Source organism: Budorcas taxicolor, chromosome 1 (assembly GCF_023091745.1).
Source record: "Budorcas taxicolor isolate Tak-1 chromosome 1, Takin1.1, whole genome shotgun sequence".
NCBI classification, from domain to species: domain Eukaryota; kingdom Metazoa; phylum Chordata; class Mammalia; order Artiodactyla; family Bovidae; genus Budorcas; species Budorcas taxicolor.
Window position 1 is genome coordinate 122903686 of NC_068910.1, and position 23726 is coordinate 122927411.

The 23726-nt window shown below is 42.6% G+C and overlaps 1 protein-coding gene across 1 annotated transcript in view; it reads left to right on the plus strand.

Annotated features, from left to right (window-relative positions):
• The window catches only part of SIDT1 (SID1 transmembrane family member 1), a 102505-nt gene that overhangs the window by 13611 nt on the left and 65168 nt on the right, over window positions 1–23726 (plus strand). Inside the window, exons 2-3 of the mRNA XM_052661778.1 lie at window positions 18449–18570; window positions 19522–19692. Coding sequence (XP_052517738.1) covers window positions 18449–18570; window positions 19522–19692 — 293 coding nt within the window. The remainder of the gene's footprint in view (window positions 1–18448; window positions 18571–19521; window positions 19693–23726) is intronic.

Genomic DNA, 23726 nt, shown 5'->3' on the forward strand with positions numbered 1-23726 from the left:
TTGGTTGCTGTTGTTTAATTGCCAAGTCATGTCCGATTCTTTTGTGACCACATGGACTGTAGTCTGCCAGGCTCCTCTGTCCCTGTGTGTGCTAAGTCTCTCAGTCGTGTCCACCTCTTTGCAACCCGGTGGATTGTAGCCCACCAGGCTCCTCTGTCCATGGGATTCTCCAGGCAAGAATACTGGAATGCATTGCCATGCCCTCCTCCAGAGGATCTTCCTGACCCAGGGACTGAACCCACGTCTCTTTTGTCTCTGCATTGGCAGGTGGGTTCTTTATCACTAGCACCACTATCAACTCCACTAAAGTTTTCATGGGGTGTCTCTAGGGAGGATGTTTGTTGGAAGACAGCTACATGGACCCAGACATAAGTGATCAGGGACTGAAGGGACGAGATCTAGGCTAGCAAGGGCTTCTGTCTTTGCCCATTTAATGAGAAGTATTTCATCTGAGCATCAGAGTAGAACCCAAGTCATAAATACATCATCTCTGCCGCAGTGTTTACTCCACAATTAGAAATAGTTTTGTCTCTTAAATATGGTCCTCCCTGAGATGTCTTCTGCTTGTCTCGGGAAATTTTCTTTGAAGATTTTGAAGAGGAAGATGTTTGCAGATGACTAGCTTTGTCTTGTTTAGGAAGCAGTTTACTTTAGGTTACACTTATGTCCTGACAATACGTATTTAAAATTATAAATGGCACCGGTCTGGCAATGAATACCACTACAGAAATAAACAGCTGCTAAGTGTCGGATCATAACTCTCAAACAATTATCACAGTTTCATAGTGCTTTTCCATCTTTAGAGCATTAATTAAGTAGGCCCCAGAACAGCTCTAGAAGAAGCATGCCTGCAGTGCAATCATTCAGCACATAAATAAAAGCCAGGGAGTAGCTTCTTGTGTTCTGTCTCAAATCGGAAAAATAATCATTTTTCCCTCTTTAACCCCCTCATGGGAGAAGGAATAGAAGGAGGGAATAGAGAGACAAAGGAAAGATAAAGAGGAAAGAGAAATCACACACAGAGATGAGCACACTCAGATGCCTCAGAGGTTGGTGAACCAACAGAAACCCCTGGTTCTGTCCCAGGAGCCCAGGCTGGAGATGCCTCAACCTGAGGGAGGGATGTTGGATGGAGGAGCTAACGCAAAGGCTGTGAGAGGCCCTGGAGAGAAGGTGGCCAGCCCTTGTCTTGAGAGGCAAATGGCTGCCCACAGTTTATGAGGCCATGGGTAGGGAACAGGATGGGGGAGAGCTTTCTTGCCTCCCTTGGTTTGGCCCCAGTGGACTGCCACCTGCCCGGCCTTGTCATCATCAGGAGGGAGGAAGCAAGCAGCACCCACCTGGGGATGCTGGCTTGTGGGATGATGTCTGTGGAGGCTGGAGGGGAGCAGGGTAACCACCATGCCTACTGACCTGCTGACTCTGAGCAGCCCCTGCTTCCCCACTGCCGCCTTCTCCAGGTAGAGGCCAGCAGGTCAGGATGGGAGCAGGAATGGCGGGGAAGTGGTGGGGGAGAAGGGGAGAAGTAAAATTGGTGGGAGACAAAGAAGCTAGAGGAGTGATGACGGGTGTGGTCAGCTTAGGCTCTCTACCCTTCCGGTGTCCCTGCCACACTGCACTCACTCTGCATTTAGCGTCTCTCTTCTGAGGTTCTCACTGCTGCCTTAGGTGGATGATGCCTCAGAGAATCAGAGCTTATGGGAGAAAATAACAACAGATTTGCAGAGGGAACTAACATGAGAAACATCAACCTTTATCAGATGTAGCAGAATTAATGAACATGAGGAATAAGTCATCATCATAAGCAAAGTGAATATCCTGGAAGAGATATGAATAGGAGGGCACTGTTCAGATGAAACAGGTTACAGTTATAATGATGAACCAACTGGACATCCCAGGTTTAAAAAATAATGTTGTTTACACAAAGACCTCAGCAATGGGCTGAACATTGAAGTGAATGATGGATTAGAGAACTGGAGAATAAAGCTGAGGATCTACCTAAAGAGATGTAGAAATTAAAAAGAAAAAATAAAGAGAAAAATTCAGAAATTGGGAGGGCAGACCCAAGTATGACATCAAATAGTAGGGGGTCTCACAGGAAGAAAACAAATGGAGAGAAAGGAATATCTGTAGAAATAATGCTGAAGAATCAATAACAGCCATTTCCCTGACATCTTGAGGTGTTTTTAAGATTTGTGAAAGGCTACAACCTTAGCTGGACTACCTCCAGTCGTATGAAAACAATAACTGTGGTGTATGTGTTAGCATTGTTAGTCGCTCAGTTGTGTCTGATTCTTTAAGACACCATGGACTGTAGTCTGCCAGGCTCCTCAGTCCATGTGATTCTCCAGGCAAGAATACTGGAGTGGGTTGCCATTCCCTTCTCAGGGATCTTCCTGACCCAGGGACCGAACCTAGATCTCTTGCATTGCAGGCAGATTCTTTACCACCTGAGCCACCACGGAACTAAGTGTCAAATACATGCTTGATTCCAAATATGTCACAGATAAAGTCCTCAAAGAGAGACAAAACAAATACATGGAACAATAAGCAAATGTGAAACATGAAAATATGATGTAATTGAGTGCTAAATTGGGTAGGGCCGTTCATACAGTTCATCAGTTTTATGATATTAAACGACGAGATTAAGGTGAATTAAGAGTCTTCAAGACATACCAGACTTGACACCAGTTCTTGTGGGGGGAAAAAAAAAAAATCACAGAATTTCCCAAAATGTGTTCTATGGAACATTGTTATGTGGAATAGTCTCAGTGCTGCATGTAAAAGGGATTCCAAGCGTAGTGAAATTTGGCCATGTTTTGACCGCCCAATATCTGAACCCCATTCCTGTATATTTGGGGGAAAGTCCTCATTTCATGCGTCCTTGCTGGAGATAGAGCTCTTTCCACTAGGGAAGCAGAACAGCAGGCATCTGCTTTCTCAAACACACCTTTCACACACCCACCAAGCTCAGACCTGGGCGTGTGGCCTCAGTGTGCTTATCAGACCTGCTTTCCCCAGACTTTGATATGGAGCCAGTGATCCAGGGAGGCAGCTGTTCAGCAGCAACAGAGGCAGCACTGGGCATCCGGGGATGGTTGTGGCAAAGGGGTGGTAGAACTTAAAACCTCCCAAAGGCTTTCTATTGTCCTTAAAGTAAAGCTCCAACTTCCCTATTGTGACTTTAAGACTCCTCAGGACCATCATGGCCTTTCAGGACTTCATACTTCAGCAAACCCGATTTTCCCTTAATCCTTCAGACTTGCATCTTGCCTTCTCTCTCTCTCTTTCTCTTTCCCTCTTTCTTCTCTTTTCTTCCTTATGTCTGCGGTATTGTTCGTTTTGTTTAGACATTTCTCTTGCTTTGTCTGCATTTTTCTGGTTAATTTCTATTCATCCTTTAGGAAGGTATTTCCCAGAAAGTCTGTGCCATGCACTTCCACAGCGACTTGAATGTTAATACACTTGCTTGTTGAATTGGCATTCCGTGTGCAAACATGTGATCTCAGTGAGGGCAAAGGCTATGTCCACACTGCTTAGTAAGGTATCTTCGTGCCTGGGACAATGCCTGGCACAGGGTGGGGAGTCAAATATTTACTGAATGAACAAAGTCCATCCTAAAGGAGCTACAATCTAGACTGTGTATTGTTCTATATTCCTAGCCTGCCAATTATTATACCTATCGTCATTGTTTTCTCATGTTTTTACTGGAATTTAAATGTTTAAAATAAAATTTAAGTCATAAGCCAAATAAGGAAAGAGTATATAAATGTATTTCTGTCCAGATTATTGCTGGCATAATGACATGGGTGAGACAAGGTCTGTAAAGCATGATTCTTAGGAAAGTGCTCTGAATACGAAATGCTGAGAATCTAAAATAGGGAATAAATAGCTTCCAAGGGGTAAATTGCTCTTTTCGATGGGATGAACGAGCTCCTCCAGGAAAGCTGGAAGCCAGACTGTGAAAGGAAATTAATATCCTACGTGAGATGGACTACACAGCCTTCTCCTCTGCCGGGGTAGTTGGGCCTGTGTGTCTCCACACATGGAAAACTGTCAGTCAACAGCTGATTAACTGGTGAACGTGCAAGAGTGGGAAACTACCGTCCCAACCCAGAGCCGGGTAGGGCAGCTCTGCCTTCTATTCTGCCGGATACTCGGCAGGTCACAGAACATGGTCACCCATAGTCTAGGGAGATGGATAGTTTGGGTGTGACTGTTCCCATTCTACGGTTGAGGAAACTGAGAATTCAAGTGATTTTTCCAAAGTCACCCAGATAGTAGATGTCATACCAGAAATAAAATCCAGGTCTACATGTCTTTTTGCATTATAGCAGAGGTTTACAGAAGATGGTTTTCTAAGGCTGCATCAGCCAAAGTGAATTTTAAACAATCACATCAATAACTACAGGAATCACTTTAATGCTTATCTAAAAAAAAAAAAAAGAAAGAAAGTATGATTAAAGCAACTCAGTTCCCTGCAGTAGTTATGAAACCCATGGATGAAATGCTTCATTTACTAGGACTTTCTAGCTTCGAGTAAGAAAAGAATTCAGAACTGCAAGGTCACTTTGCTCCAAGGCAGCTCTTTTCACTCAGTAGTCACATAATGGACTCTGTCAGCGGCGCCCTTCATTCAGCATGAAGGCTCTTGGCAAGGGGATACAGGTTGGAGATCAGCTGCTGGTCAGGAAAAGGTGCGGAGTCCTGGAGATTTCACCACCTAAAAAGTCTACAAATCTAATGTTACAGACTGACTTATGCCCTCCTCCCCAAGTAATGTTGAACTGCTAACCCCCAGGACCTGTGAATGTAATCTTATTGGGAAGAAGGCTCTTTGCAGATGTAGTTAGATTAAGATGAGGTCATTAAGATGGGCCCTAATTCAATGTGGCTGAAATCTTTATAAAAAGAGAGAGATTTTGGACCCAGACATGCACAGAGAGGAGAACAGAGTGTGAAACACACACACCGACAGAACGCCATGATGACAGAGACAGGGACTGCACTGATGCAGCTGCTAGCCAAGGAACCTCAAGGATCCACCATCACCACCAGGATGAGCAAGAGGCAAGAAAGCAAAGGACACCACCAAAGTCTCAGAGGGAGCGTGGCCTGGCCGACATCTTGGTTCAGATCTACTCTCTGGAACTGTGAGAGAATACATTTTTGTTGTTTTAAGAACCAGTTTGTGATACTTTCTTATGGCAGCCCTAGAAAATTCATGCACCTAATAACACAGAATTCTAGGCTGGCACATTACTGTCCAGTGCAGTACTGGCTTCATCTTCATTTTCCTTTTCCAGGGAAGAGCAATGCAGAAATGAGCCATGTTCATCAGACCAAAGATAATGTAAGGTTCTCCAGCCAGTCAAGAGGGAGAAAGAGAGAGAGAGAGAGAGGGAGAGGGAGGCTGTAATCAGTGAAGTTAATATAAGCAGGTCAATCACTAGTAAGATCAGACTATAGCAAAATGAGTCAGGAGAGCAATGAGGGTAAGTTTTGGAGACTGTTTGCCACGTCCCTGAATAACAAAGAACCTGTATACAGAATTTGGTATACAGAGAATACTGGTGGTCCAGTGGTTAGGACCTAGCACTTTCACTGCCAGGGCTGGGATTCAATCCCTGGTTGAGGAACTAAGATTCCACAAGTCGTGTAGCCAAAACAAAAACAAAGAACCTGTATAAAATGTAAGAGTGACAGTCGTTGCTCAGAAGTGGGCAAACACAAAATGCTAGTGCACCAGGGCTTCTGGATGATGATGATAGTGTTGAAATATTTCATACAATAAACAAGAATGGAAAAAATATAACAAACACTTATGTACCCACAACGTTAGGAAGCAAAAAGATTATCAGAATTCCCTGCTTACCCCTGCCCGTCCTCTTCCTTCATCCCCCAAAGTAACCATTATAGGGATGTTATTTTTCATAGGTCTCTTGATTTATGCACATCTTACAAGAAAGCAAGGACTGAAAGTTTTCTATACCATTCTTTCAAGGACATTTATATAGTGAACACCTCAGAAGACAGAGATGGTGTCCCCCTCTGGGGCAAAGGTCAGGCAGGCTTTCTGCCCATGTTGTGACCAGACTAATAAAGTCCTTGCCTCTAACCCAGGAGTCTGGGTCTTCTATCAGTACTGATGAAGCTGTGGCAAATGGGGTAAAGTCTCAGATTTTTTCAAGTTTTTTAAAACAATGGTCTTAAATTTGGTGTTTATTATTTTCATGTATATATATATTTTATTAAAGACAGAAATATAGACAGACAAGTAGATAGATACTGTTTTGCTTATTTATAAAGTTTTTATAAATAGGATCATGCAGTATGTATCCTTCAGCAACTTCCTCTTAATTTATCTCCTTTAGTTTTTCATACTCATCCATATTCTAGTTCATTCATTTCATTCTTGTTGATGACTCCTTGTGCGTATGTAAGAGTTTTCCTTGTGTACAAATTTAGGGATGGAAATGCTGGAATGTAATGTGAAACCATCTTCAGCTTTAGTACATATTGCCAATTTGCTCTCTGATACGGTTGTACCAAACATTTTCATAAGCAATATGCAAGAGTTCCTATTTTTCTCCATTCTTGGAAATGTGGTATTGTGATACTTTTGTCTTTACCTATCTGATGAGTATACAGTATTCCCATCTTTTCACATGATCTTTGGTCATTCTTCTCTTCAGTTGATGTTTATATTCTTTACCCATTTTTTTCCATTGGGTTACTGTGTTTTTCTATGAGTTTTCAGGGTTCTTTATATATTCAAGATACTGATCCTTTGTCTGTTCAGTTCAGTCGCTCAGTTGTGTCCAGCTCTTTGCAACCCCAGGAAACACAGCACACTAGGCCTCCCTGTCCATCACCAACTCCCGGAGTCCACCCAAACCCATGTCCATTGAGTCGGTGATGCCATCCAACCTCTGTTGTCCCCTTCTCCTCCCACCTTCAATCTTTCCCAGCATCAGGGTCTTTTCAAATGAGTCAGTTATTCACAAAGTATTGGAGTTTCAGCTTCAGCATCAGTCCTTCCAATGAATATTCAGGACTGATTTCCTTTAGGATGGACTGGTTGGATCTCCTTGCAGTCCAAGGGACTCTCAAGAATCTTCTCCAACACCGCAGTTCAAAAGCATCAATTCTTCAGTGCTCAGCTTTCTTTACAGTCCAACTCTCACATCCATACATGACTACTGGAAAAATCATAGCTTTGACTAGACGGACCTTTGTTGGCAAAGTAATGTCTCTGCTTTTTAATATGCTGTCTAGGTTGGTCATAACTTTTCTTCCAAGGAGCGTCTTTTAATTTCATGGCTGCAATCACTATCTGCAGTGATTTTGGAGCCCCAGAAAATAAAGTCTCTGGCTCCTCTTCTGTAAATGGAACCTTTGGACTAGATGATCGCCCTGAGTACCTTCCCAGATGTAAGTTTCTCTAACACTATCAGTCCAGGTTATGTGCACCAGCCAGGCAACAGCAGGACCTGTGCGAACAGTCTCCACTTCACTGTAACTTGGTAAGTGACTGACTAGCTTCTGTGTTTCTCACTCTAACTCCTCCGCATGGGTAGCCACTTTGTCCTCTGGGTGCTCACAGCACTGCTCATGTTGCTACTATAACACCATCACATTATGCTTTTGATAATAACACCATCTGTCTCTGTGACTAGATAATGAGCTACACAAGGACAGGGTTGCCTCTAGCATATCCTTAGTACCTCCTATAGCTCCTGATTTAGTGAATGTCTGATGAATGATGGAGGGAGCTTGGGCAGGTAGGAAGAAAGGATGGAAACAGAGAAGACAGAGAGAGAGGGAGGAAGGAATGAAGGAGGGACAGAAGGACAATATACACCCAATGAACATAAGTTATTAAAACAGTTACCAAATCATTTGTATTTGTTTATAAAAAATTTGTTCTGTGATGTTTGTGACATGAAGAAGAGGAACCATTAATGAATATTATTGTAGCCATTTTACATGGAGAATCAGCTTTTCGAGATCACGTCATAAAACAATGGTATGCCTAATAACTGTGTGTGTGCTCGGTAGTGTCCGATTCTTTGCAACCCCATGAACTGTAGTCCACCAGGTTCCTCTATCCGTGGGCTTTCCCAGGCAAGAATACTGGAGCGGATTGCCATTTCCTCCTCCTGGGGATCTTCCCAGCCCAGGGATCGAACCTGCATCTGCTGCATTGGCAGGCGGATTCTTTACCACTGTGCCACCTGGGAAGCCCTAGTAATGGAAACCAGCAATTTCTGATTTTTAATCTCATGTGGACTGCAAGGAGATCCAACCAGTCCATCCTAAAGGAGAGCAGTCCTGGGTGTTCATTGGAAGGACTGATGTTGAAGCTGAAACGCCAATACTTTGGACACCTGATGCGAAGAGCTGACTCATTTGAAAAGACTTTGATGCTGGAAAAGATTGAGGGCAGGAGGAGAAGGGGACGACAGAGGATGAGATGGTTGGATGGCATCACGGACTCAAAGGACATGGGTTTGGGTGGACTCTGGAAGTTGGTGATGGACAGGGAGGCCTGGCATGCTGCATTTCTTGGGGTCGCAAAGAGTCAGACATGACTGAGCAACTGAACTGAACTGAACTGAATTTCTGATTTTTAATCTCATGTTCTAAGAAAGTCTCATTATTTTAGCAAAACCAAACTAGATCTTGAATTAAACTCACTTTTACCCTCTTTTTGCAACAGAGCTGCATTATTTGCAATGTTGAACTTTTCCCTACTGACATGTTCTAAAGGATTAAAAAGAGACTCTCTAAGCTTTAAGACCTTTCATAATTGTGATCTATATATCAGAGATGGGAATACTTCAGTACTTCTTCCCTCATAATTATAATGCAATTCCCTACTTGTAGCAAACATAGTTAACAAGTTATATATATAAAAGTGCTTTTGTTGTCATGACAACAGGAAGCAGCAACAGAAGGGGAAATCTTGGCTCTTAAGAGTGGTCTTTTATAAGGTATCAGAGTCCGTTATGAATTCAATACCTTCATTTAGTTTTGCCTTTACATGGCTTGCTTCATTGCTGCAAAGGTAATCTAACTTTCTCAGTTGAATATTAGCCTCTGGAAAAGCAAAGCAACATCTGAACAGGACTTTTTATCCTTTCCTGGGGGAGGGGTGCATTATCTGCTCATCTTGAAAAACTGCCCAGTGTTTTCTATCTCTTACTCTTAATATATTTTTTGCAGTTTATTATGCCAGTATCTCTGAGGTTGGGTTTTTTGTTTTTAATTTTTAATTGAATGATAATTACAGTGTTATGTGTCTATTGAATATAAGCAAAGTGGCTCAGTCATGTCTGACTCTTTGCAACCCGATGGACTGTAGCCTACCAGGCTCCTCCGTCCGTGGAATTTTCCAGGCAAGAATACTGGAGTGGGTTGCCGTTTCCTTCTCCAGGTATCTTCCCAACCCAGGGATCAAACCCAGGTCTCCCGCATTGCAGGCAGACGCTTTACCGTCTGAGCCACCAGGGAAGCCTAAACAGGTGAAAGTGAAAGCCATTCAGTCATGTCTGACTCTTTGCAACCCCATGGACTACACAGTCCAGGGAATTCTCTAGAGTACTCCAGAGTACTGGAGTGGGTAGTCTATCCCTTCTCCAGGAGATCTTCCCAACCTAGGGATCGAACCAGGGTCTCCTGCATTGCAGGCAGATTCTTTACCAACTGAGCTATCGGGGAAGCCAACACAGTGGCTTTTAAAAAAAATTAATTTATTTACTTTAATTGAGGCTAATTACTTTGCAATATTGTGGTGGTTTTTGCCATACATTGACATGAATCAGCCACAGGTGTACATGTGTCCCCCATCCCAAACCCCCCTCCCACCTCCCTCCCCACCCCATCCCTATGGGTTGTCCCAGTGTACTGACTTTGAGTCCCTGTTTCATGCATCAAACTTGGGCTGGTCATCTATTTCACATATGGTAATATACATGTTTCAGTGCTGTTCTCTCAGATCGTCCCACACTTGCCTTCTCCCACAGAGTCCAAAAGTCTGTTCTTTATATCTGTGTCTCTTCTGAGGTTTTTTAAATTGTAATTAGTAAGATCGTTATTCAAAAATAAAAAGGTAAGTGGATTATGAGAGCCAGACTAGGAATAAAAGAGTGTGGAGATAAAGAGTGGGTTAGCGTAACCATGGCAGTAATACATCTGCTCTGCTTCTCTTCAAGCAGACCTCTTTCCAGCTGGCCCCACCAGACACACTAGCTTCCAGACATGCTGGTGACATTGGTGATCTCATGATGGTGCACCTTGAGGAAGTGTGATAGTGAAAGCCACTCAGTTGTGTCCGACTTTTTGCAACCCCATGGACTATACAGTACATGGAATTCTCCAGGCCAGAATACTGGAATGGGTAGCTTTTCCCTTCTCCAGCGGCTCTTCCCAACCCAGGGATTAAACCTAGGTCTCCCTCATTGCGGGCAGATTCTTTACCAACTGAGCCATCAGGGAATCCCACAAGAGCAACTGGCAAGGTGTTGACAAGTAGGGCCATCCACTAGATGGTTCCTTTGGAACAGCACTTCCCAAAGTATGGGTGCAATTTATGTGATCAGAATCTCCCCGCACATTATTTTAAAGTTCTATTCCTGATCTGCTGAATCAGAAATGTTGGGGGTTGGGTTTGAGAGATTTGAATGCTAAAAAGCACACTACAATTTGGGAACTACTGCCTTAGAGTGACGTTTGGAAAAAAAAAAGAAAGGAGGGAAATCCCTCTGGCATTAAGTACATAAGAAGGGAGGAGGAGTCTTCAGCGTAGGTAATGAGAAGGGAAGCAGACAAGCTAAAGATAAAGCTGGCTTGTTCACAGCTTTCCTTAGGCTTTTACCTTGGTTCTGACTACTATAGATTTAAGCCAGACGAAAGTGTGCTCTAAACATATGTGCTGTGGGTAATGCTGGTGTTGGTTTTTGAACCTGAAAAATGAGCCTGCTTCTAAGCTAACTCATTGTGCTAGCACCAGAGGTGCCAATGATGATGTTTTCAGCTTCCCAGAAGAGTCAGGCAGGCAAGCTAAATTAACTGTTAGAATATTGGGAGGTCCACATCCACAGTGAGATACCACTTCATACCCATTAAGATTAAGTATTATCTAGAAGACAGACGGTCGCACAGAGTCGGACACGACTGAAGCGACTCAGCAGCAGCCAGCAGCAGCAGAAGACAGACGGTAGTTAGTGTGGACAACGGTGTGGAGAAATCAGAAACTTTTACATTGCTGATTATGTAAATTGCTAGAATGTATAATGATGCACCTCTTTGGAGAACATTTTGGCAGTTCCTCAAAAAGTTAAACATAGGAGGACTTCCATGATGGTCCCATGGTTGAGAATCCTCTTGCCAATGCAGGGGACATGGGTTCAATTCCTAGTCCTGGAGGATCCTGTATGCTGTGGGCCAGCTAAGCCTGAGTGCCACAACTACTGAGGCCTGCATGCCCTTAGAGCCGGTGATCCACAGCAAGAAAAGCCATTGCAGGGAGAAGCCCACGCACCACAGCCAGAGAGTACCCCTGGCTCGCTGCAACTAGAGAAAGCCCGCGTGCAGCAGGGAAGACCCAGTACAGTCGAAAATTAAAAACAAAAAAAAGTAAAGTGTTTTGAGTTACCATGTCACCCAGAAATTATACTCCTAGGGATGCATTCAGAAGAACTAAGAACACTTGTTTACACAAGAACTTCTTTACAAATGTTCATAGCCCAAAAGTAGAAACAATCAAAATTTCCATCAACTGAAGAATAAACAAATGTGCTTTATTCATGCCATTGGAATATTACTGAGCAATAAACAAAAATGAAGTACTGACACATACTGCAACATGGAAGAACCTTGAAAACATGCTAACTGAAATGAGCCACACACAAGAAAGCATATATATTATTTCATAATATATGGAATAGGAAATCACCTACGTGAAATAGGCAAATCCCCAGAGACAGAAATTAAATTATTGGTTACCAGGCATTGTGGGAAGGAGGGAATGAGGAGTGACTGCCAATGGGTACAGGGCTTCTTTAGCGGGGCAATAAAGTATTCTGGAGTTAGGTAGTGGTGATAGTTGCATAGCTCCGTGAATACACTAAAACTACTGAATTCTATACTTTTGAGAGTGATTTGTGTGGTGTTATCTATGTCTCAGTTTTAAAAAGTGATGGGAGAAATGGCCAAGAAAGGAGTCAATTTGACTACATGAAAAAAAAAAAAAGGTTTGGGGTTGTCTATAGGAAAAGCTAACTTCTGTTTTCTTCTCTTCACCCAATACTTCCAACATCAGATGTGTGGATCTTACACACATCAAGCAATTTGGTGACACCAGCTGTGTGTCCTATGATTCAGTTCAATGCCGACAGGATCTACTTAGTGTCTGCATCAGATCCCATCGGTTAGGGGCTCAGTCCCAAGCGACCACCCACCTCCCACTGCAGATGCTGATCACAAGTCTAGATTGCTACCCATGCGCTGACCAACCAGCTGTTAACCAGAGGTTGCTGTGACAACCCTACCCCATATGGTTTGATTAATTTGCTAAGCAGCTCACAGAAGAAATACAATTTATTTACTAGATTACTTGTTTATTATAAACAGGATCCCCTGGAGTAGGAAATGGCAACCCACTCAAGAATTCTTGCCTGCAGAATCCCAAGGGCAGAGGAGCCTGGCAGGCTACAGTCCATAGGGTCACAAAGAGTCAGACATGACTGAGCAATTAACACTTTCACTTTAACTCAAGATGAGCAATATGGAAGAGGTGCATAGGGGAAAGTCCAGAAGTGTCCTGAGCACAGAAGCTTCTGTTCCCATGGAGTTGGGGTTCTCCACCTTCCTGGTATTGGGGATGCATTCACCAACCTGGAAATTCTCCACACCTGTATCATAGGAATTTTTATGGAGGCTTCATCCATAGGGATGACCAATTATTAACTCAATCTCCAGCCCCCTCCACTTCCTGGATGATGGAGGCAGAGCCGAAAGTTCTGAGCTACTAATCATGGCTAGGTTTTTTGGGTAACCAGCTCCCATTCTGAAGTTATCCAGAAGGCCACCTAGAATCTTCATTAGAACAAAAGAAACTCTTATCACCCAGGAAATTCCAAGGGATTTAGGAGCTCTGTCAGGAGCCAGAAATAGGACCAAATAGTAGAACAAAAGATGCTACTAGTGCTCTTCAGTTCAGTTCAGTTCAGTTCAGTCGCTCAGTCGTGTCCAACTCTCTGCGACCCCATGAACGACCCCATGAATTGCAGCACGCCAGGCCTCCCCGTCCATCACCAACTCCCGGAGTTCACTCAGACTCAGGTCCATCGAGTTGGTGATGCCATCCAGCCATCTCATCCTCTGTCGTCCCCTTCTCCTCCTGCCCCCAACCCCTCCCAGCATCAGGGCCTTTTCCAATGAATCAACTCTTCTCATGAGGTGGCCAAAGTATTGGAGTTTCAGCTTTAGCATCAGTCCTGCCAAGGAACACCCAGGACTTTATCACTTAGGAAATTACAAGGGTTTTAGGAACTCTGTTTCAGGAATTGGGGGCAAAGGCCACATTTTTTTCCTATTATTTTACTGCGGTATTAACATGCTGTACTGAGGTAATCAGAGGGCACACAGCCCCCTCCAAGAGAGGGACATCCATTTATTGGATGGGATAGAGAAATATCAAGGAAGACTTGCCCAAAAAGGACATTAGGGATGAGAATGAAATTAAAAGGCCATTGTAAAGTAATTAGCCTCCAAGTAAAATAACTAAATTAAAAAAAAAAAAGAAATTAAAAGGGCAGATATCGGAGACATAGCCCTTTTGAGAAACAGCAAGGAATTAGGCATGTGAGGGACTACCAGGCAAATAAACTAGAGAACAAGACAGTGATTAAGAAAAGTCCTGAGTGATTCAAACCAGTGGAGAAAAGATAAACTTGTTAATAGGTGGTGCTGGGACAACAGGAGAGCCATATTGAAAAAAAAAAAAAGACAAAATCATTCCTCATACCATATACTAGTGTTAATCACAAAGGGATAGAGATTTAAGTATTAATAATATGATATCATAAAGTACTAGAAGAAAACACTGGCTTCAGCAGTCTGGAGTGGTGAAAACTTTCTGGACTCTAATTCAAAATCCAAGGAAAAGACTGAGAGATGAAGTTACATGAATCTAATCAAGCCTCTAGCTCTAACTGCCAGTCTGTAAAAAATACAAGGGATAAAGGAACCAAAAGGTGCAACCAACAAAATCCAGAATATGAGTGTATCAGGTTTTTACTGCTTTGTGAGCAGCTTTCTTCAACAAATAAATGCCAAAAGAGTGTTACAGTGGGGAGTGTTGCCTTTAGATTAAAAGAGATTCAAAATACTTATCAACCAAATGAAATATATGGATCTTGTTTGTACTCAAAATTTTTTTAATACTGAAAAACACAATTTTTAAATAAATGAAGAAATTCAAACACTGTGTTCTTCTGAAGTTGCTCAATCGTGTCCAATTGTTTGTGACCCCATGGACTTTACAGTCCATGAAATTCCCCAGGCCAGAATACTGGAGTAGGTAGCCTTTCCCTTCTCCAGGGGATTTTCCCAACCTAGGTATTGAACCCAGGTCTCCTGCATTGCAGGTGGATTCTTTACCAGCTGAGCCACAAGGAAAACCCAAGAATACCGGAGTGGGTACCCTATCCCTTCTCCAGCAGATCATCGAGACCCAGGAATTGAACTGGGGTCTCCTGATTTGCAGGCAGATTCTTTACCAACTGAGCTATTAGGGAATCCCTGTGTTGGTATTGGATAACTTTTAAAATTATCATTAATTTTATTAAGTATGATAATGGTAATATGTTATATTAAAAAGAGGAGGCCTTATCTTTTAGAGATATGGATTGAAATATTTACAGATGAAATGGTATCATCTTTGGTATTTAAAATAATCAAAAAAAGATGTGTGTGGGAAATGGAGTTCAGTTCAGTCATTCAGTTGTGTCCGACTCTTTGTGACCCCATGGACTGCAGCACACCAAGCTTCTCTGTCCATTACCAACTCCCGGAGCTTACTCAAACTCATGTCCTTTGAGTGGTGATGCCATCCAACCATCTCATCCTCTGTCATCCCCTTCTCCCCCAACCTTCAATCTTTCCCAGCATCAGGGTCTTTTCAAGTGAGTCAATTCTTTGCATCAGTTGGCCAGAGTATTGGAGTTTCAGCTTCAGCATCAATCCTTCCAATGAATATTCAGGACAGATTTCCTTTGGGATGGACTGGTTGGATCTCCTTGCAGTCCAAGGGACTCTCAAGAGTCTTCTCCAACACCATGATTCAAAAGCATCAGTTCTTTGGCGCTCAGCTTTCTTTATAGTCCAGCTCTGACATCCATACATGACTACTGGGAAAACCATAGCTTTGACCAGACACACCCTTGTTGGCAAAGTAATGTCTCTGATTTTTAATATGCTGTCTGGGTTGGTCATAACTTTTCTTCCAAGGAGCAAGTGTCTTTTAATTTCGTGACTGCAGTCACCATCTGCAGTGATTTTGGAGCCCCCCAAAATAAAATTTCATCGTTTCCACTGTTTCCCCATCTATTTGCTATGAAGTGATGGGACCAGATGCCATGATCTTAGTTTTCTGAATATTGAGTTTTAAGCCAACTTTTTCACTCTCCTCTTTCGCTTGCATCAAAAGGCTCTTTAGTTCTTCTTCATTTTATGCCGTAAGGGTGGTGTCATCTACATATCTGAGGTTATTGATATTTCTCCCAGCAATCTTGATTCCAGCTTGTGCTTCACCCAGCCCAGCATTTCTTATGATGTACTCTGCATATAAGTTAAATAAGCGGGGTGACAGTGTACAGCCTTGTACATACTCCTGAAAGTTCACAGTTCAGGTACTGCTGAAGCCTGACTTGGAGAATTTTGAGCATTACTTTGCTAGCATGTAAGATGAGTGCAATTGTGGGGTAGTTTGAACATTCTTTGGCATTGCCTTTCTTTGGGATTGGAATGAAAAGGTGTAAATAAAATAAAATGGTACGCTTTTAAAAATAATTATTAAAGCTGGATAAGTCAGACACAACTGAGTGACTGAACAGGAACAACAAAAGCTGGGTGATAAGTTTATGAGTGTTCATCATTCTGTTCTATCTTTTCATAAAAATACTCTTCTCATTCCTTTGGAAGTAAATCTGAAAATTCTCAGATCCACTAAAGGCCTGGTAAGCAAGGATAATGCCAAGCTGAAATTGGCCTCTGAGGGGGTATAGCCCTGGGGATAAGAAGGCTAGATAAGGCACCATCAATGAGGGTCAAGGACTGGACCAGGAGGGTGTCATGGATGGGGGAGGGGAGGATCTGGGTATGGACACTATGAAGTTGGTAGAAGTGGTAGAACTTGATGACCTACTGATGGAGAATGCTACGGAAGTAGGAATCAGGGATGACTCAGGCTCAGATTGGCTGTGTGGTTCATTTAACAAGCAAGGAAATTCAGAATTTCCCTGATGGTCCAGTGGTTAAGACTCAGCACATCCACTGCAGGGGGCATGAGTTTGATTTCTGGTCAGGGAAGTTCCACAAAAAAAAAAAAAAAAAAAAAGCAAAGAAATTCAGAAGATATTAAAGTTAGGGGTCAAGGAAGTGACAGGTTCCACTTCAGTTTGTCTTTGTGCCTGTGGAACATCCAGAGCTTAGGAAAGAAGTCTGCATTAGAGACATGGTGTTGGCCGTGATCAGCTGCAACATAATTTCCATGGAAACATGTAGCATGTGGGCACAAGAAAACACTTCCTTTGTGAGCAAGCTTTCTTATCTAATTAATAAATTAATCTTGGACTATTGTTAACATTAAAAAGCAAAACTGGCTTCATCAAGGATGATATATGAGACCCGAATAGTAATAATCTATGATACCCATGATACCCTGTTGTCTCTCGATTTCCATTATGAACAGGTCATAGATCTTCAGAGTTTCACTGCAAGGCTTTCTTGTTTCATTTCTTTCCCCTACTTTTCAAGAGAACACTAAGGCTTAAATGGGCTTCACTGGTGGCTCAGATGGTAAAGCATCTGCCTGCAATGCGGGAGACCTGGGTTCAATCCCTGGGTCGGGAAGATCCCCTGGAGAAAGAAATGGCAACCCACTTCACTACTCTTGCCTGGAGAATTCCATAGATGGAGGAGCCTGACTGTAGGCTACAGTCCATGGGGTAGCAAAGAGTCCAGACACGACTAAGAGAATTCACTTTCATTTTCAAGGCTTAAATACATTAGGGAGAAAACATCTCATATGGAAGATCAACTTTTTTCTTACTTTGCCCTTTTTCTATTGTCTATAGTATAAATATTATAAAAAGTGAAAATGTTAGAACCATCTAGATCCAGGGGCATCATTCAATTTCCTATCTTTTAAACAACCATGATAGTTGTTTAAAACTATCCTTCTGTTTGTGTTAGTCTCTCGGTCGTGTCTGGTTCTTTGTGACCCCATGGACTATAGCCCTCCAGGGTCCTCTGTCCATGGGATTTCCCAGGCAAGAATACTAGATTGGGTTGCCGTTTCCTTCTCCAGGGAATCTTCCTCATCCAGGGATTGAACCCAGGTCTTCCGCATTGCAGGCAGATTCTTTACCGTCTGAACCACCAGGGAACAAAGGAGCTGTTGGTTTAAAAAAGTTTTTAGGGATTGATTACACCTTGGATAAGGGAAAAGAGAAGACTCTTCAGCCCCTATCATATCTGTGGCTAGGGGAACATCAGGCCATCTGCTAGGCTTTAACAAAACATGGCAATAACATTTTGGTTGAAAGCACAGAATGATTTTACAAGCCAAAATTAAAGTTTGTAAGCAGTTGAGGCACTTGTAGGTCTTTTTTTTCTTTTAAAAGGTATTTGTATATTTACCATTTATATTCAGATAAGAAGAGAAGCACACTGACATCTTTCTTTTTCTGTTCTGGGTTTATTCTCCTAATCTTGTGTTGACTGCCCAATTCAAACTCCTCAGCTTGCCGTTCAACACCTCCATAATTTGGCTTCACCCAAAATGACTTAAATCAGAATTTTGAGGGTTGGGCCCAGGCATCAGTTTGTTTTCTAATCTCCCCTGGGGATTGTGCAGCAGTGTTGAAACTGACTGTGGTTACAATATAAATGAGGAGAAGACAGCTGGGATATTTGGAGTATCTATGAAAGTGAAAAGTGAAACTGTTAGTTGCTCAGTCATGTCCAACTCTTTGTGACCCCATGGACTGTAGCCCGCCAGACCCCTCTGCCCATGGGACTCTCCAGGCAAGAATACTGGAGTGGGTTATGGTCAGCAGCAAATATAAGAACTGGTTTTTCAGAGCTTCTGGTGGCAGCTGTGATGTACATGTCTGTGCGCGTGTGATCTGTGTTTGCTGTGTCTCTGCCCTGCTCGTAGGTGACTGCCGTGCGGGTGTACGTGAACAGCTCCTCCGAAAACCTTGACTACCCGGTCCTGGTTGTGGTTCGCCAGCAGAAAGAGGTGCTGTCCTGGCAGGTTCCTCTGCTCTTCCAAGGACTGTAAGTGGATCTTGCCCTGACAGCTTCATTACATTTGTTTTCCTTCAACATCCTAGACTTCAACTGCTCTTTTCCCTAGAAAAATCAGATGTTCAACTCGTTGACATAGTATGCATGCTGAGTGCAAACAGTTGACATGCTACATTCCCTGACTGGTTCAGCTCTGTCCAGCTTCTCTCCTCTTTGATAATCTCTGATAAGAACCTAGAATTGTAGCACCTGAAGAATGTCTTGGTTGGTTAGTGGGTCATCCACGGAGGACAGGGCTAGGCCTTGCAGTCACCTTGAGTAACACCTTACGTTCTTCACAATGTTCACCCAGTGTGCTTTCTTTATCCCATAATATTTATTGAGCATTACTAAATGATAGATGCTGGGGATACAATGGTGGAAAACAACAATGAAGTCTCTTCCTCATGGAGTTTCTATTTTCGCAGGGAACACTATAGGGCATTAGAGCACTAGCAAGAGCAAACCAGAAAGCATGCCGACATGGGCACGGAGCACAGTGTGAGATCATTTCGGAGGCTAAGAACGTGAGGACTGAAATACTCACTCTGATGCCTTGACTCGGACTCTGGGGCTTTCTTTATATTCGTTTAGCAAAGGCTTAAAGAGTGGCAAAATGGAATCAGGTTGTTTTATCAGAACAATTTCCCTTCCAAAATCTGATTAATTTTCTGATTGAATTAGGAGGGTGATATGGTGAGGCAGACACAGCCTAAGTGAACTGGGCCCTCAGCAGTCCCCTTATCTGTGTTATAATGTCACACAATTCTGTGCCAAGTACTTTAGCTGTAAAAATCACTGTTGGTAGGTCCAGTATGAAGTTTTAAATATAAGGACCTGGAAAGAAATTCAGAGAGAACTGAAAGAAAATGTTTCTTTCCCTGCTTGTTCACTGAGTGTCCTTTTCCTTCTCGCTGGTTTTCCCTCCCCTGGCTGCTGCAGATACCAGAGGAGCTACAACTACCAGGAAGTGAGCCGTACCCTTTGCCCCTCCGAAGCAACCAATGAAACAGGACCTCTGGAGCAACTGATATTTGTAGACGTCGCATCCATGGCGCCCCTGGGTGCCCAGTACAAGCTGCTGGTTACCAAGCTCAAGCACTTCCAGCTGCAGTAAGCAGGACTCCTTGTGGCCCTTCTCTGTTCGCCTGTCTGCTCTTCCGGTGCTGTGCGTGCTTGTCCTGCTTCCACCTTCCCAGATCAGCACTCCCGAAGGAAGTCAGCCACTTGACATACTGTCTGTGGCACCTTCAGAACTCCCCTGCTCACAGCTGGGCAGCAGGGCCTTAATCTGTGCAACAGGGAGGCAGAAGGGGACTGGAGCAGAGGGGAGAGAGATGGACCCGACAGGCGTATCCGTTCCTGGGGGTCTGTGAGGACCCCCTCCTGTCTGTCATCCAAGTTAGAGTGATGTCCAAACACTAATGATGGGTACTTCTGTGTTCCTCTCCAGTGCCACTTTCGTGAAGGCAGTCTTAGTTTTGTTTTAAGGAAGATCTTAAGCTAGTTTTCTCTTCCTTGTTACTATTACAGTTTTCTCTTTCTGGTTAGGAATGTATACAGACTGAAAATAATATTTTACGTGGCTTTGTCCTTTGTGTAGAAAACATAATGACTGCTTCCTCCTTCTCCTTGCACTACTGTCTTTTGAAACCAAATCAGTCAGGATACATCATCTCAAGTTGTTTACCTTAGACATGGAGTATAACAAATTCAGTGGAGGGCATTGTCTCCTAAGGTTCTGTTCCCTCTCAGAGGTTACTCATGTAAAATATTGCATAAATCTGTGTGAAAAGGTTAACAGAAAGGCTAAAGTTATTCCTTAATAAGGTCAAAAACTTCAGGGAGTTTCCTGTCCCATCTTACTCTAAGCTCAAGGGTTCTCAAGGGTTCAAACCATTTCCTCCCTTTTCAGTGTTCTAAGGAAACGTCTTAAAATATATCATCAAATTGGTTATATTAAAATTTTCACTTGTACTCATCAAAAGGTATCATTAAGAGAACAGAAAGACAAGCCATAGACTGGAGCACATGTTTCCGACACACATAAGAAAGGACTCATATACAGAATACATAAAGAACCTCTGCAAATCAATAAGAAAACACTGGCAAGATTTTGGTTGCCATCTCCAGTATCACCCACCCTTCAGTGGCTCTGGCTTCTTCTGGTTGAGGATCTTAGAGCCTACAAGTCTGAGCACTGCTCAGGTTCAGACTCCATTTCAGTGGAGTGAATAGGTTTTCTGAGGCAAAAATGAGGAGCTCTCAGGGCCAGAAACTACCTGAGAAAACAATCCCAACTCTGACCTCTCACTAGAACTTTGGGACAGAGTCAGAAGAATCTCAGGAGGAGAATTAATGTTTATATTTACCCAATGTAAATGAACAACATACATATGTGACGGGTTTTCTAAATCCCACTAGTCTTACTTGGCATATTTGAGTCCATTTATATGTTGCTTACAAGAGTACAATCTTTTAAAAAGAATGTATGAATGTAAATAAAAGATAATAAAAGAAATATCATGCTGATACTAAATAAAAGAAAGTTGATATAGTATATCATATGATATGAGATATTCCTTAATGCAAAATGCATTATTAGCTATTGAGAAATGTATTTTTGCAGCTTATTTTTCTGATCAGAATATTCTGCTCTATCATAAAACTCTCCTTAAATTTTCTCAGGCAGTTTATTCTGGAGTCTGTAGCCAGTGGAGTTGCTAATAGCAATCAGATATTTATCTTGGTCTTCTCTGTACCCTGTGACAGTGTATATATACCTGGATATAGATGGACAGATGGATTAATGAATGTTCAGAAGGATGGAGAAGTAGTTAGAGCATTTTACAAGTCCCTCCATTAACTACGGAGTAAAAAAAGTGATGTGATGATTTCAAGAGCAAAGAACCACCTACCTACCCCCCAAAAAAGGCAGAAAAAGATCAGTTATATCAGTCTCTAGGAGGGAGGTTTGATCATTATAATATATATATTTTTAATAGAATCTCCATGTGATTCTAACGTGCAGCTAGAGTTGAGAACAACTACCTTTAAGCAATTTCTAAATGTGGTTCTTGTGTTTGTTTTAATATTTAAATTTATTTGTGATATTAAACATATGGGAATGCGTGCTCATAACCTAAAGGACGTGGCACATATTACTTGAACAGAGGGCATTTTGAGCTTCAGAGAAGCCTGCATCTACTAATTGGCCTCTGTGTGTCTACCCTGTCACTGTCACTTGGTAGCAGTGTACCTGAATCCTAGGGCTAGTATCTCTAAGGCTAATTAGACGCTTTGGAGAACTGAATTCTGTAAAACTGAAGTCATAAGGTCACAGGTCTGCGAGTGTTAATGAATGATTCTCATGTAGTGAAACTGCAAATCTATTCTCACATTGTTTTTTGTTTCTGCCTCTCACAATGTGACTTGACTTCAGCAACCAGACATTCAAGACTGTTTCAAAATGCACATAGTTACAAGTGCTTTTCTGAGACTAAAATAAGCCAGAGAAGAGATGGAACTTTATGTGTCCCTTCCTTCCTGGCCCTGGATTGTCCCACACCAGCCTTGCTGTGTGTTAGTCATTCAGTTATGTCTAACTCTTTGCAACCCCATGAATGGTAGCCTGCCAGGCTCCTCTGCCTATGGAATTCTCCAGGCAAGAATACAGGAGTGGTTAGCCATTTCCTTCTCCAAGGGATCTTCCCGACCCAGGGATAGAACCAGCGATCCTGCATTGCTGGAAACCCAGAAATCCATAGAATGATGGATCAGGCAAGAGCTGAGGTCTGGGGACATCTGGACTCTAGGTACTGAGAGAAACACTGAAGAATTAACTCAACTTTCCTAACATTGAAGTTTCTCTTGTATGTTTTTCTGTGTCAGACTAGAAGGTACATGAAACATATCCGGGGATTTTTTTTTCTTGAATTATAAATTTTAAGAATAGAAGGACATTTGGGGATTGAACTCACTCATTTCATTTTTACAGATGAGCAAACTGATGCCCAGAGAGGTTAAGTGATTTGTACACACTCACACAGCTGGGAAAGGGCAAAATCAAGACTAGATTTGACTCTGACTTGCAGGTCTGAGTTCTTCCCACTATAACATGCTATTTCTACTTTCTGTTTTAAAACTGCCTTCTGAATTTTTGTTGACCTAAAAATATTTCTCAATTCCAAGAAGCATTTCTTTATTTAAATCCAGCTTAAAAAATAAAATTATGCTTTAAAACATTTCTCCTCACTGTCTTAACTCTTCTGCACCTGCCTACACACACACACACACACACACACACACACACACACACACCAGTTTTTCCCTCACTCCTTTTCCCAGACACCATTGCTCTGGTGTTCAGTGTGCCAGAGTGTGATGCTGCAGACAGGGATGAGCAGAAGGCTGCAGGAACAGGCAGACACCTGACCCTGGGGTGGGAGGAGCTTGGAAGGGCCATTAAGAAATTTGGACAGTTGTCTAAATTGTCATAGGTGTGTCTAAATTTGAAGGGGGCAAGACTGGAGGTAGAGAAATTAAAAGAACTGATGCTGTGATCAAGATAAATAATAAGGAGATGAATGGAAGAATTTGGAGGTGAAGTTGACAAAGCTTGATTGAATATTTGGGGTGAGGGAAATGGGAGAGTCAAGGATGACCGTATAACTTGTAGATGGCGGTGCCTCTAAGAGAAAATGAGAATTTTGAGGAGGGAAGGAAGAGATGATAAGTTCCTGCTGAACTTGAAGTGCAGGTACCCAGCAGAGTGTCGAATGTATACCAGCGCAATGCGCAGGAGAGAGGGCTGAGCGACACAGCGCCCACCAAAGAGAAGCTTCACGTGGAAGGCTGGGCCATGTGGTGCCCAAGGCAGAATTACAAGAGACAAGGGGAGAAGCAGGCAGTACCCCATCCTTGCTCTTTGAGATCTTTATGCTGTACCAGGGAGTTTAGACTTCACCTTGCAGGTTATGGAAGCCACTAATGAATCTGATCTTTGAGATGATTTTAGTAACCATGTGGAAGATGAAATGGAGAGGCAGGGGTAGAGACAAATAGGCAAATGAGAACTTATTTGAATAGAGAAGAATAAAAAAATTATCAGAACCTGAATATATTATGGCAGCAACAAAGTTATAATG